We start from the raw sequence: 14,696 nt of genomic DNA, 5'->3' as shown, positions 1-14,696 counted from the left end.
GCTCGCTGCTAGAGTAGCTCCTTGCATGTAACTTGATAAGGGAAATGATTCATTATAACAACTCATTTTTTGTTTTTGATAGATCTTTCTGGAAATTTTAACACATGTCATAGAGCACTGCAAACTATAGCAAAATATGTTCCTTCGTAAGTATATCATTCCACAGTTTTGTATGTCCTTTTTGCTAATACATAGCTTTGTTTCACCAATCGGCGAATGTAAACTAATTGAGCAAAGCGAGGTTTAACTCGCAACTTTATGGTATTTGCTTGTCTGTAACATAGTAATATTAGAATGCTGCATCTGATCAATTCCAGAGTTTCAGGAACTATTCTAGGCATTGATGACCACAACCTAATTGATTTTGATGCAAATCAGAACAATAGAAAAGCCTGAATCAGTGAAATATCATGGCCCCCAGACTGCTTGGTGCTGCAGGCAGAGGAATCTCTCTGCTGCCTAAACATATCAGAGGCATAGGCGCGACTCTGTGGGTGCTCCAGGGCTGGAGCACCCAAGGGGAAAAATTGTTGGGTGCTCTGCACCCACCAGCAGCTCCTCACCCCGCCCATCTCAGCCTCCCCCCCCCCCCCCCCCGAGCGCACTGCGTCCTGCTTCTCCCCGCTCCCTCCCAGCGCTTACGCCGTGAAATAGCTGTTTCACACGGCAGCACTGGGAGGGAGGGGTTGGAGAAGGAATGTGGCACGCTTGGGGAAGAGGTGGGACTGGGGCAGGGATTTAGGGAGGGGTCCAATAGGAACAGGGAGGAGGCAGAGTTGGGGTGGGGCCAGGACTGCGCAAGCACCCACCGGTGCCAAGGAAAATTGGTGCCTGTGATCAGAGGCAGCAGCTTAACTTTCTGCATAGGGTGATTGTCTATAGTCTGGATTCTTAACAGAAATATAAGAGCCTTACAGGGAGGGTTTGTAGTGGGAGAGTGGGGGAATGATGGAAGAAATGGGGATTCAGAGAGGGAAAGAGCAAGAGTGGGGGTGGGGGGAAGCAGCAGAGACTGGAGGGATGGTGTAGAAGTGCTGGCGGAAGCAGGAAGTGTGAGGAATCGAACTCAGAGAGGATTGATGGTGGGAGGGGAAGCAGAGACCCCAAGGAGAGTGGTGGTGGGGAATTGATGTAGGGGAAAGCAGGCACGGGGAGGTGGGTGAAGAGGACAGCAGGAAATTGGGGGGTGGGAAGTGGTGGTAATGAGGGAAGCAAGGGCCTGCAGTGGGAACTGTATATGTGGGCAGGTGTGGAAGCAGGAACTGGTAGTGGGGGGAATGGAAATGGGGGAGGGGAAAGCAGGCTCCTGGAGGGAGGAGGGAATGGGGAGAACAAAGACCCTGCCATGAAGGGGCAAAGGCGAATAGGGGCACACAGAGCCCCTGACATAGGGGAGTGGGGAGAATGGGGATGCACACAGAGTCCATGGTATGGGGGGGAAGAAAGGGATTGAGGAGGACGCATCGTGCCTGCTGAGGGAGGAAGAATGCAGGACAATGATATGGGGGGGCACACTGAGCCCCTGGAATGTAGTGGAGAGAGGAATGGGGGACACAGAGAGCCTGGCATTAGGGACAGGGTAGTGGGAGTTGCAGGAAACCCCTTAAATAGAGGGACATGAGAGGGTGGCACACTGGGAGCTTGTGGGGGAGAACAGAAGAATGCAAGGAGCCCCTGGGTATGCTATGCTCTCAGCCTACAGAAATTGTGAAGTGTGTGACATCCCTAGTTATAATAACTTGGCGCTGGTTTACACTGGGGGTGGGAGGGGGCGGCGCGGGTATCGATCTAAGTTACACAACTTCAGCTACGTGAATAACGTAGCTGAAGTCGACGTACTTAGATCGACTTACCCGGGTGTCTTCACCGTGGTGAGTCGACTGCTGACGCTTCTCCGCCTACCACCGTGGTGGAGTACAGGAGTCAACGGGAAAGCGCTCGGGGATCAATTTATCTCATCTAGACGAGATGCGATAAATCGATCCCCGCTGAATCAATTGCTGCCCACCGATGCGATGTAGTGTAGACATACCTGCAGATACAGTTAGGTCAAACAAGCTTACTGCAGAACTTTACCAAGAAACTGTATAAAACATAGTAATGCTTTTTGTATGTTTAGCAAAAGTATTCAGTATCAAAACTGGAGAGTAAAAATTGCAGTACAAAGAAAAATGTGTTCCAATGAGCAATTCAAAGGTTGTTAGTGATTTGAATTGTTTCGAACACACTGAAGGCTTACTGTGCAGTCAACCTTCAACTTTTCTTTTTGCTGTAGCAGTTCTTTCTTGTGATCTGGTAAGATCCTTATTATTAGAATCCTGGTTTATCTGTACGTACTTCAGGTACAAATCAGGGTTCCAAATCTGCAGTGCGTTGCATGTGACCTCTTCATCTTCATGCAGTCCTGTTAGCTTCAGTAGCTCTGCATCTGTGTGCACCACAATCCAGGTTCAGCGCATAGGCTTCTGTGTCCTCAAAACTAACTAGAATCCAAGTCAGCACAGTAAAGCCAACGTAACGTAGCTTGAAAGAATGATATGTCAGATAAATATAAAAGGCCAAATGTTCCCCTAATATGGGAAAAGTGCTCAAAAATATCATTGCAACTGACTGCAAAGAACTGATTTTACTTCGCTTAGTAGGGAGATGATTGCAGTTGTGTGTAATGGTAGTTTATGTGAAACTCTGGTCCTTGACCAACCACCACTTGGAAGCATAGCTTACTAGCATAGCAAAAGCCATGCTGCTGTTGATTCCTCTAGCTGTGCACTGAAAACCCTTTGTTGTGGGAGGAATGTTAATGCATACCTTGGTTGCAGTAACGTCAGTGTGGATTTCCATATGGAAATCTACTGGGTAGATAGGAGACACTGCTGCGCAGAGCAATTGCTCTCCATCCTCTCCCCCCCAGAAATAATGGATTCTGACAGCTTAATGTTAATATTGGAGGAGCTTCTGTGGAATCAAGTAATGGAAGTGTGTTTTCTAACTTTTTTTTTTTTTCTCCATTCTTGCCCCTCCCAAGATAACGGTGGGGGTACTTTTGATTCTATAAAAAATTAACACTTTTTTGTGGAAAGTTATATAATACATTAGTGCCCTATAGAAACATCTTGTACAATTTGTTATCCTACATCTGTGAAAATTGAACTCTCTTGAAAAATGCTTGTTCCAAACTTCACTTGTAGAAAGATTCAGTACATGCACTGTCTGTTTCTTCTGTTTTGGCTAAAGTGTCCTGTATTTTCTTTTTTTACAGAACACCACAATTTCTCATGCCGATACTTGTGGAAAACTTTCCTTTCATTAATAAATCAGAAAGAACTCTGGTAAGAGCAGGCAGACTATTTATCTTTTTAAAATATATAAATAGTAGAAAATACCGTAGTTTGGCATTTGATACATTGCATAGTCTAATACAGGTGCTTTAGTGCTCACCATATTGAATAATGTAAGTTTAATATTGTTGAGTAATTTCAACAAAAACTATCCTTTTTCTGTAGTTGCTTCTTTGATACACACCCACTCAGAGGAGTATCCAGTAGTACGGTCAGTTATTAAGGTTTCCCAATACTTCCCATTATAAGACCTTGTTTTCAGTTGCTTTTAACTTTGGGGAACTTGAATCATTTGAACTGAAATTTTCTTTCTGGGTGTCTGCCTCAGGCAATTTTTTTTTTTTTTGGGCGGGGGGGCAGGAAATTTCAGCCAAAACAATTAAGCTGTTTCTGAGAATGAGGCTAAGGGAAAAATAAGTTGTTTTGCCCATGTTAAAAACTCCTGGTTCTTTGAAAACCTCTGTCACCCCCATTCTTTGGAGCAAGGTCTTGACTATGAGTTGGCGGGGAGAGGCGGAAGTGGGGGGAAGAGCTTTTTTGTCAGGGTTCTGCCTTTTGCCATCCCTGTAAAAATTTCCCCAAATTTATCCAAGTTATAAACCTTTGAAAAATGAGTGGTTTGTACATGTTCAGAAGGGACTTCTTAGATTTTAGCAGCTAAACCCCCCAAAGATTCTGTGAGCCAGACTGGGGCTGAGCAGTACTTTTCCCACAATTCCAGGTCTGGGCTGTTGTGGTCCATACTGGGTCCAGGCCCCTGAACTGAGAGCAGGGAGCCTGTCTCTCCTGTGCTTTCAGTGACCCCTGATAGGTCCAGGCAGTGTGGAAGAGGATTCAAATGCAGAGTGGACATGAGCAGAACCTTAGGGGTTGTGGGTGGAATACATTAGGACAAGGAGTCTGGTGGAAAAGGTGGGAAGAGGGAACTGGGGCTGGCAGGTTGGGAGAGGGAAACTGGGATTGGGAGGTTGGGTTTGGCTGGGCAAGGAGACTGGGACTTGGTGAGGGAAACAAGGAGAGATGAGGACTGAGAGCCAATATGTTGGTGGGGGAGATGGGGTCTGAGGTCAGATGAGGAGCTGGTGTGGAGGGAACTGAGGTGGGGGACAGGGAGGACACTGCGATTGGACAAGGAGCCCATGGGGAGAGAGTGAGACTGGGAATCCGTGGGGATGGGGAATGTGGGTGGGGAGAAAAAGTTGTTGTGACTGGAGGCCAAGGCTTACGGGAGAGACAGATCAGATGAGCAGCTGGGAGCAGGGGACCTGGGATGGGGGAGGGGAGACTGGGACGGAGAGTTTGGCAGGGTGTGACTAGGACTGGGTAGGCAAAGAGAGTAGGACTGGGATGAGGAGTCAGGGATGGAGAAAAGACAGGATAGGGACAAGGACAGGAAGCAGAAAATGGGGCAGAAGGTGGTGTGCTTTGTGGAGGGAGGGAAATGGGCAGAAAAGTCTGCCTCCTAGAGAATGTTCCACCTCCCCCCAGAGCCTGGAATGGAACCCAAGTTTACTGAGTCTCACCGTTCCTCTGGTGTCAGCAAATACCTGTGAAACCCACTGGCAAAGTGTCCCAGCCCTGCCTGCTGTTGGTCCACGTAGATGATGACAATCTACCAACTGTTCTCGTTACTGTTAGGTCAAGTGGCAGAGGTGTGGTGGACCTAAAGGTCCCAATGCTGCTGCTGACCCGTGTGGTATCAGTATGATGCCACATGATGGAATTTGTTTTTTTTTTTCAGTTCACTTTTTTTAAAAACCTGAGAAGTTACACATAAGAACTATGTTAAAAGAACATAATCAAGATTGCAAAGTCAAGCACTCAAAAGTTAGGAAATGCCATTAAGGTTGCTTGTGCAAACTTAATTTCAGTTCTACGTGTGTATGCTTTATGATACAGTCTTTAATACATGATCACATGCTATTTTTTCCACGGGACCCTTGCCTCAGTCATTGCACAGGATGGGCATTTCTGCGGATGAATCAGGGTTGTGTAGTGAAGGAGACTGTTGTCTGTAGAACTCCTGCTTCATTTTTTTTTTTTTTTTTTTTTTGCAGAAGTTGGAAGGTTTGTAGTGAATGAGGCAGGGGATTCCAAGAAGAAAGAGAACAGTCTCATGATTAAGGCAGTTCAGTGCTACCCTGGATAATTGGATTCTGTCCCTCTGTCACAGAGTTCCTATATGATGCTAGGCAAGTCAGTTAAACCAAACTTTTCGCAGATGGTCACTAATTGTGCATTCCTCATTTTCTGGGTGCCCAACATGATTCCCTTGGGTTTGAGTTGTAGAAGCAGCTGAAGTCATTAGGAGCTGTGCTTTGATCATATAAAGTGCTATATAAACTCTGAAGTGTCAGCTCCTAAGCCTCTCATGTTAGGTACCCAAAATAAATGGAAACTTTTGATCTTAATCTCTCTGTACATCAGTTCCCCATTTGTAAAATGTTGATAATAGCCCTTATCTTACAGAGGTGTTGTGCAAGTAAATTCTATTACGCTATTACCTAGGGAGTTGGTGGAACCTTCTTCCTTAGAGATTTTTAAGGGGGTTGGACTAGATGATCTCCTGAGGTCCCTTCTAACCCTGATATTCTATTAATATGTGTGAAGCCACAGATACTATAGTGACTAGCACCATAGAACAACCCATGAGGAAATTAATAATTCTGTCTTCAGAGCAGGGTTTGAATATTGGCCAATAAACGACACATGGGGTTTATACAACAAACAGTGAGGAGAGAACTAAATATTCAGTAGCTGCTAATTAAATGAGCATTGTGCTCACTGAATGAGGCTGGGGTCCTAAGGAAAAAATGTATGTGGTAATGTAATTAAAGGCTGAATCACAATGCGTATTTACAAGGGGGCCAAATTAGGGTACTGGTGTTTCCTAACTTTTGAGTGCTTGACTTTGCAACCTTAAAAACGTTCTTTTAATATAGTTTTGTGTGTGAAAAATATTTTTGTATACGTACACACAGTTTGACTCTTAACCAAATGGGAGTTAAAAACAGTAGGACACTGGTGAAGTCACCTGTTTCACAACATTTCACTCTCCTAGGTTTGCTGTTTCTGAATTGTCAATTGTTTGTTATAATGGACTAAATAATGCGGGACTTACAGTTTCACTATATCAGTTCACTTTAAGCAGATTTCACTTTTGCACATGTACTGTCTAGATGCACTTGAAAAAATAGTTATGACAAAGATTGACAAAAGTTACTGATGCGCTCGTCCTCTTGTTTAAGCACATTGTTTGGATTATATGTTAACTTGTTTTTAGCAACTCTTTAGAAGTTAGGACAGAACTGTAAGCTGTTCAACATTCACATCAGTTTCAAATCTTTAGATAAGAGATAATTTGTGGTTCAGCACTTTTGTAGCTATACGTCTGCTTCTTCTAGTTTCTAAAATCCTTGAAAGAAATGATTCTGTCACTTAGAATTCAAGGGAAAAATCTATATTCATTTTTATATTGTATTGCAGGAATGTTATGTTCATAATTTGTTGCGAATTACTGTGTATCTTCCGACACTGAGGCTTGAAATTCTGGAACTTATTGTTGAAAAGCTATTAAAGATAGATGTAAGTATGGAACAAACTATCTTTTAAGAAACTTGATGTCTCTTAAGTCCCGGCAATGACATGATAGTTTTTAATATTAAACCTCAACAGAAATTACACTCAGATAGGGTTCATGGCCTTAAGATACCAAAGGGAGTAAATTAAAATTGAAGAGCTGAAGCTCCACCCTAAAACTGTACAATTGTTCTTAGATGTGGCAGCATATATAATATACAAGATTTGGATTACAGGATTGAGTGAGTGGCACATATCATCATAGGCTTTTTGAATTATGTGGTATGTTGCATCCACGTACTGGAGATTCGAATCTGGGCCCAAGGATACATCTTTATAATATTCTGCTCTTCGTGTGTTGAACATCTGTCCATGTTGCTTTACTATAGGTTTTCACTCATCAAAACATTTTGAGTGATTAGGACTTCATGGGTCTCCATTTTGGAGCACATCAACGTAAATCAATCTGCCAGGTTGTGAGCACACCCTGTGAAGGGTGTGTCTGCTCCCTCCTTAGCATTCCCAACTCCTGTTTGGTCAGGGATTTGGAGACCATTAAGAAACAGACTCTAGAACTTTCACATCAGTGCAGTGTCAGTAATAATTGTAGGCCACATGACCTGATACTTGACCTGTTATGGCCCCTCTTGCAACCACGGAATTTAAGTTAGTGAAAGTCAGTTTCATGCACATAGCTACCAAATCATGCCCTATGTCGTTTTGCTGCCCCAACCCTTAAAAAAAAAATTAGGAAAATGTAGTTCCTGGAAGCATCTGAGTGAAGTTTTAAGCAGTTTATATTGTGTGTGCTTGTTTATATATATATTTTTAAACATATATTTAGCCCCGAAACTCTGTTAATAGTGTCCTCTGTATCTGACTTAAAGAATACAGTGTGGTTACTTTTTCCTGCACCCAAGATTTCTTTAAAAAAATCTGATTTTTGTTTTTCCTTATCTCTAACTACAGGTAAGTGCCCCACGACAAGATATTGAGGATGCTGAAGAAACTGCTAATAATTCTGATATCAAGGAAAAAACCACAGAGGAAGGACTCTTTGACATGGTTGGCTGTCTAAGCACTCTAAAAATGAATGTTTATATTTAAAAAATTAAATAACAGTTAAGAATCATATTAATTTTTTCTTGTAAAGTGGCAATGAGGTACAAACTTGCTTTGTTATAACTAGGTTGTAAGTGAACTGCCAAGAAACATCCAAATCTTCAGTCAAGTTGGGGATTTTAGCCTTTGTAATATTTTAGTAAGTAGAAAGTAATGACTAAAGTGGAATTTGAGTCATTACTCAAAAGGTGATTGGAAACAATTATACAAAATTTTTTGTCAGAATTTTCAGTTTCATCGAAATTGAAACCTACAGGACCATGTTGATTTTTGACACAATTCCACTGAAAACCAGCCAGCTTGCTTGCCTCACTCTTCAGCAGCCCAGGCTCCTGACTCATTGGCAGCCCCCCGGTGACTGACAGAGCTGTGAGCCTGGAAGCCCCAAGGCATCCAGGGCCCTAGCTCCATGACAGCCTCCCAGACCAACTGTCCTGGTACTGGGGTTTCCAGGGTCCCTGACTATGGAGCAGACTGTCCCAGAGTCAGCGATTCCAGGCTCCCCACCTGGTTGCCTGCCAGGGCTTCCTGTGGCTCTTTGATGGAAAATTTTGAAAATGTTGCTTTTCATTCTGAATTGGAACAAAAACAAATTTCAAAATCCTCTGCAAAATGGAATTACCAATTTCCACCCAGCTCTAGTTAGGACCCCTGCATGAGAACATTAAGAAACTCAAGGCCTCAACTTTGTCTTAGACTTACTGAAAGTTGGTACCTCCAGCAGTACAGTCCCCTAACGATATACTGTGGCATTGGAAGGAAAAGTTTTAACTACTGAATTGCCATTGTTGATTTGTGTTAAAACAACACTGAACATTTGAAAGCAAACCCTAAGAAATTTTACAGTTAAAGTTAGAACTGTGGGCTGACATACCATTAATAATTCATGTGGGTGTAACTACCATTAAAAACCTATGTCCAGTCTACCTGGTTGCACCATTGGCAATTTACCATAAAGAGTAAGTATTCCCAAAGAGTTGACAGTTATTAACCTGTTCTCTCTGTGTCAGAGATTGATTCGTGTTTAAAGGGGAATGGGGCTTACGCAAAAAATATGTGCAACTACATCTAAAGCCTATTACAGAGTATTAAGTAATTGACTTAAGTCCATCATCAGTACAACAAAGCAATATTTGTATGTATTTGCTTGTAGCTCTTATGACTAAGCTGAACAAGAATTAATTACATAGTTGATGGTGATTATTTTAAATTATGTTGGTAGTGCTGAACGTATGACTTTGAACAGAGAAAGTATGTTTTGGTTTATTTATAGTGACTGTCTTTGTTGTATAGTACATATGAGAGCTTTTTAACTGCTACTTTATCTATCTGATAGGAGGAAGATGAAGAAGCAAAAGAAAACAAAGATACCTTCAGTACGAGTGATATGATGGCCCATCCACTAGCAGAACGCTTGGATATTTTGATGAACATTCTGTTTTCTTATGTTAAAGATATCTGCCAAGTAGATGGTAATAATTTACGTGAGCCTGTTGTTTTGTTAGTAATTAAATATAACAATAAGAGTTCTGCTAGTGCAGGATTGGTCCTCTAGAATCTGGTTTTTCAGCTGTAAAATTCTTCTCCCAGCAACATGATATAGGCTTGATTTTTTCCAAGCTGTAACAAATATCTGCTGGGCATAGCCGCAGTTGGACGATGAGGCAAAGAAGCCAGTTTTGGCTTCCTGATGCTGGGACCTGTTTTATACCAGCCCTACTGTACTTTTGAGCAGTCTCGTTAGTTGTACTCTAAAGTATGGCAACTCTCTATACCCTTGCTGAGAATAGCTGGAGTGCAGTAGCAATAGTGTTCTGAGTAACTCACCACCCTGTTCCCAATCTGACATGTCCCCTATGTCAGGAGCCACACGAGATGTGGTATAGGAGCCAGTTGTGTTGTCTGAGGAATCTGGGGGATTCCTCAGATGGGAAGAGCCATTGGCTTTTCAGCCACTTTGTGCTGCCAGACTGGCACAAAGGGCCAGAACAGTGAAGAGAATCTGGCCCTTCTTTCTCTTTTTCCTTCTGATCTTTTTTGTTTATACTCAATTGGCTCTATGTATTTATTTTTCCTCCCTTACCTTAGACTTCGCTTCTGTAGTGTCTTGGTACTGTAAAATTTCTGTAATACCCTCAGTGCCCCCTTGCTTCTACTTGATGATTACTTTGATAATTAGAATTAGAGATTATTTTTAGGGCTGTCTATTAATCGCAGTTAACTCACACGATTAACTCAAAAATATTAATCACGATAAAAAAAATAAATCACAGTGTTAATCGAACTGTTAAACAATAGAATACCAATTAAAATGTGTTAAATATTTTGGATGTTTTTCTACATTTTCATATATATTGTATTCTGTATTGTAATTGAAATCAAAGTGTATATTATTTTTTATTACAAATATTTGCACTGTAAAAATGATAAACAAAAGAAATAGTATTTTTCAATTCACCTCCTACAAGTACCACAGTGCAATCTCTTTGTCGCGAAAGTGCAAGTTACAAATGTAGATTTTATGTTTTGTTTTTGAGTGCAATTATGTAACAATGTAAAACTTCACAGCCTACAAGTCCACTTAGTCCTACATCTTGTTCAGCCAATCACTAAGGCAAACAAGCTTGTTTACATTTACAGGAGATAATGCTGCACTCTTCTTATTGTCACCTGAAAGCGAGAACAGGCATTTGCATGGCACTTTTGTAGCTGGCATAGCAAGGTATTTACGTGCCAGATATGCTAAACATTTGTATGCCCCTTCATGCTTTGGCCGCCATTCCAGAGGACATGCTTCCATGCTGATGATGATGGTTAAAAAAATAATGCGAATCTTTAGCGCATCCGGCATGTAAATGTCTGCAGTGCCGGCTACAACAGTGCCATGCGAATGCCTCTTCTCACTTTCAAGTGACATTGTGAACAAGAAGCAGCAGCTTTAGCTCCTGCAAATGTAAACAAACGTCTTTATCTGAGCGATTGTCTTAACAAGAAGTGGGACTGAGTGGACTTGCAGGCTCTAAAATTTTACATTGTTTTATTTTTGAATGTAGTTTTTTTATATTCTACATTTGTAAGTTCAACTTTCATGATAAAGAGATTGCACTATAGTACTTGTATTAGGTGAATTGAAAAATACTGTTTTTGTTTTTACAGTGCAAATACTTGTAATCAAAAATAAATATAAAGTGAGCACTGTACACTTTGTATTCTGTGTTGTAATTTAAATCAATATTTTTAAAAATGTAAAAAATCCCCAAAATGTAAATAAATGGTATTCTATTATTGTTTAATAGTGAGCTTAATTGCATGATTAATCACAGTTAATCTTTTTAATTGCACGATTAATCACGGTTAATTTTTTTAATCACTAGACAGCACTAATTTTGTGTAATTTGTATATCAGAAGTATCTATCTCGCAACCAACCATTCAGTTCAAATTGGAATTTAAATCATATATTGAAATGCAAAAGAAAAGTAGTTGTGTTTTTTCTCTTTTGAGATTTATAAGAACAAATATCTGAAAGGGACATTGGTAGGAGGAAAGTTATATTTAATCATACATCTGGCGCTAAACCTCAATTATTAAACAAGAATATTTAAAAATCAGATTTATTTTTTGTGTTTCGCTCATCTGGAACACAGATACTGCGTGGCTTAGTTTCACTTTCTGGCTGTTCTGCACTAGTACAGTATTGCAATATTTGCATATCTAACAGCTCTGGGGAATGTTTAAATCCAAACCTAAAAAACCTTAATTTAAATTAATATCAGGAAGCATTTATGTTAATTCTGGGTTTATAGACCCTAACGTTTGGAGTCTAATCTGTCTGGCAGTGTTCCTTTAAAATATTCACTGTAATTTGAGAAAAATCTAAATGTCTCTGTTACTGGACAAACTCCCCTTCCCCCTCCTTTTTGTTTTATAGGGAAGCTTGATGTTAACAAAACAAAGGACTTGTATCGGGATCTGGTTACTGTCTTTGACAAGCTCATATTGCCAACCCATGCTTCATGTCATGTACAGTATTTCATGTTTCACATCTGTAGCTTTAAATTGGTGAGTACAAGCATACACTTTGTAAAGTGCACCTCTCCTGTTATATCTGTTGCATGTTTTTATTTTGTTCTCCTAGCCAAAAAAGTTGTGTTAAGCTGATTGATTTAACTGATAACCCAGTGCCAATCCATATCTGACTGAAAAGGCACATTTTTATCCCCATTCTCTTTACTTTTTCTCCCTCCCACCCCTCCCTACAAATTCTCCACTGTAAGTTGCATATTCAATACTGTGTCTTAAATCACAAATGACTGGAATCCAGACCCATTTAAAGTGACACAGGAAATGCATTCACTGATTACAAGAACCAGCTTGAACCCGAGGTACAATGCAAAATACAGCTTCATTTATGTTTTTCAAAAAATGTCATCAAGATAGTGAATATATTTAGCCTCCCATTTTGAGCAGGATTTGAGTTACACTTACCCTGTTCAACTCTATCTCCCATATGTTTCTTATGCAATACGCTGCTGAATCTGCTGGTAGATTTCCTGCACATAACAAAGTTCAGACTTTGCCAGCACAGTGTTAAAAAACAAAAATCTGCAAATTCTCAAAGGACATTTCTTTCAGCATTTGTAGGAATATTTGCATATTCTTTTTTTGTAGTAAACTTTTGGTACAGAAAGTGGGGTTTGTTTGTTTTTTTTAAACACCAGTAATGAGTGCACTGGTGTCTGGAGTCTCTGTTTACAGATGGCATCAGCACTAGGGTTAATAGTTGGAATGTGGTTTTTTTTGTCTTGTTTTGCAGGGGTTTGCAGAAGCATTCTTAGACCATCTTTGGAAAAAATTGCAGAATCCAAATAATCCTGCGGTGATCAGACAGACTGCTGGAAGTTATATTGGCAGCTTCTTGGCAAGAGCTAACTTTATTCCAATTGTGTAAGTAATGTTGCTAGATCATTTTAAATATCTTATGCTTGTATATGGTCAAAAATAAAGGATTTATGGCATATACTAGATTTAAGTATGGAAAGGTAATGTGCCAGTTCCCCATTCACAACTCTGACAATGAGCCATAACTCTGAGCTAAAATGTCCTTATTGTTCCCCTTTTGGGGCTCTGAGTTTTCCAAAAAGTTTTGTGTTTATGGGATGTGGGCTAATGCCTGCTGGGTGAGGATGAGGTAATCAAACATCAGATTTATCAGAGGTACTGAGAACCTATATTGTCTTTGACTTTGTTGGAATTGTGGGTGCTCAACCTAACAGTCAGCCCCTAAACTTATTTTTGAACATACATCTTCAAGAGTGATAGGCATTGTACTAAGCCTCTGAGACATTTAGTGCAATTATTCCTATTCATTGCGTAGATTAGTTTCTAGTTTGCGTGCTCAATAGGTGGATGAGTAGACTTTTTTCTTTGTAAATGTTATATAGTATGGGATATTGTCTTCAGGATTTCTGAAGCTATTGTTAAAAGCCATGGGCTTAATGACTTAATGTTGAACCTAATTTTGAAACCAGAAGGTTTCTCTTGTTTGTGCCTCACAGCTCAGACAAGAAGATTTCCAAACTTTTTATTTGGTGGGACGTTTTGCAAATGATCCTCTCGTGAACTCATCACTCCTACCAATACTTAGATCTTCCTGATGCTTGGGGTTCTCAATATTGTTGCAGACAGTTCAATAACTGCTGGCACAGAGGACAAGTGTAATCTACTTTATAAAATGATTTCTGTGCTTATTTGCATGTACAGTACACTTTAAGCTCCTTTATATATTTTTAAAATATCTTTCATACGTGAGTTCAAATGGTGTTCTTACAGACCATGTTTCTCCATTATAGTACAGTGAAAGCATGCATGGATTTGTTGGTTAACTGGCTGCACGTATACATTGACAATCAGGATGTGGGGACAAAAGCTTACTGTGATGTTACTCTTCATGGACCTTTTTATTCCACGTGCCAGGCTGTTTTTTATGCTTTAATTTTTCGCCACAAGCAACTTTTGGATGGAAACTTAAGGAAAGGTGAGTACATTCAAAGTGTCAGTAATATAAAATTAAAACAAAATTTATGTGCAAGCTCTAAAAATATTAATTTCCTAATGGTCAGTTTGGTGAAGTGAATTATGGGAAGGTTAAGTTACTATATTTTAAACAAAGTGCATAAGACTTTGTATTTATATCGGAATACAAAGTTGGATAACTTGCTTTTTAGCTAGTAAAAACCAATGTAGATAAAGTCATTGGGCCCACTAGTGGGTGCTTTGAGTTATTTTACCAGCACAAATTAATATAAATTGGTGGAGGGTTCCCCTTGTGGCACAGAGCTGGTGTAGTGGGTCTATGCCACCCCTTCAGTTACTGATACATGAAGTCTGACTGGAGTGTCCCTATGCCCTGATGATCCTGGCTGATGGAAGGGCGATGTAAGACTGTGAGCAGCTGAGCATAAATTAGAGCAACCTGCTGCTGTTCTAACTTAAACTGGGGGCTGGTCCAAAACTTGGAGGTCTACTAATGAATAGTACTATGTAAGAGCTAGGGGGCATTTTTTAATTGATTTTTTTGATTAATTGGAACATAAAATGACCATAAAGCCCCATGGCCATTACTGAGCATAACTCTGCCAGACTGGAGAATCTTAAT

General features: G+C 40.4%; 1 protein-coding gene across 1 annotated transcript in view; it reads left to right on the top strand.

Moving 5' to 3' along the window:
* The window catches only part of RRN3 (RRN3 homolog, RNA polymerase I transcription factor), a 29,040-nt gene that overhangs the window by 5,714 nt on the left and 8,630 nt on the right, over nt 1-14,696 (top strand). The window contains exons 7-14 of the mRNA XM_084641930.1: nt 83-146; nt 3,260-3,329; nt 6,825-6,923; nt 7,887-7,982; nt 9,376-9,511; nt 11,970-12,100; nt 12,855-12,985; nt 13,891-14,075. Coding sequence (XP_084498056.1) covers nt 83-146; nt 3,260-3,329; nt 6,825-6,923; nt 7,887-7,982; nt 9,376-9,511; nt 11,970-12,100; nt 12,855-12,985; nt 13,891-14,075 — 912 coding nt within the window. The remainder of the gene's footprint in view (nt 1-82; nt 147-3,259; nt 3,330-6,824; nt 6,924-7,886; nt 7,983-9,375; nt 9,512-11,969; nt 12,101-12,854; nt 12,986-13,890; nt 14,076-14,696) is intronic.

The sequence above is a fragment of the Lepidochelys olivacea genome (assembly GCF_965140295.1).
Source record: "Lepidochelys olivacea isolate rLepOli2 genome assembly, chromosome: 10".
NCBI lineage: Eukaryota > Metazoa > Chordata > Testudines > Cheloniidae > Lepidochelys > Lepidochelys olivacea.
This window is presented reverse-complemented; position numbering and strand designations above follow the sequence as displayed.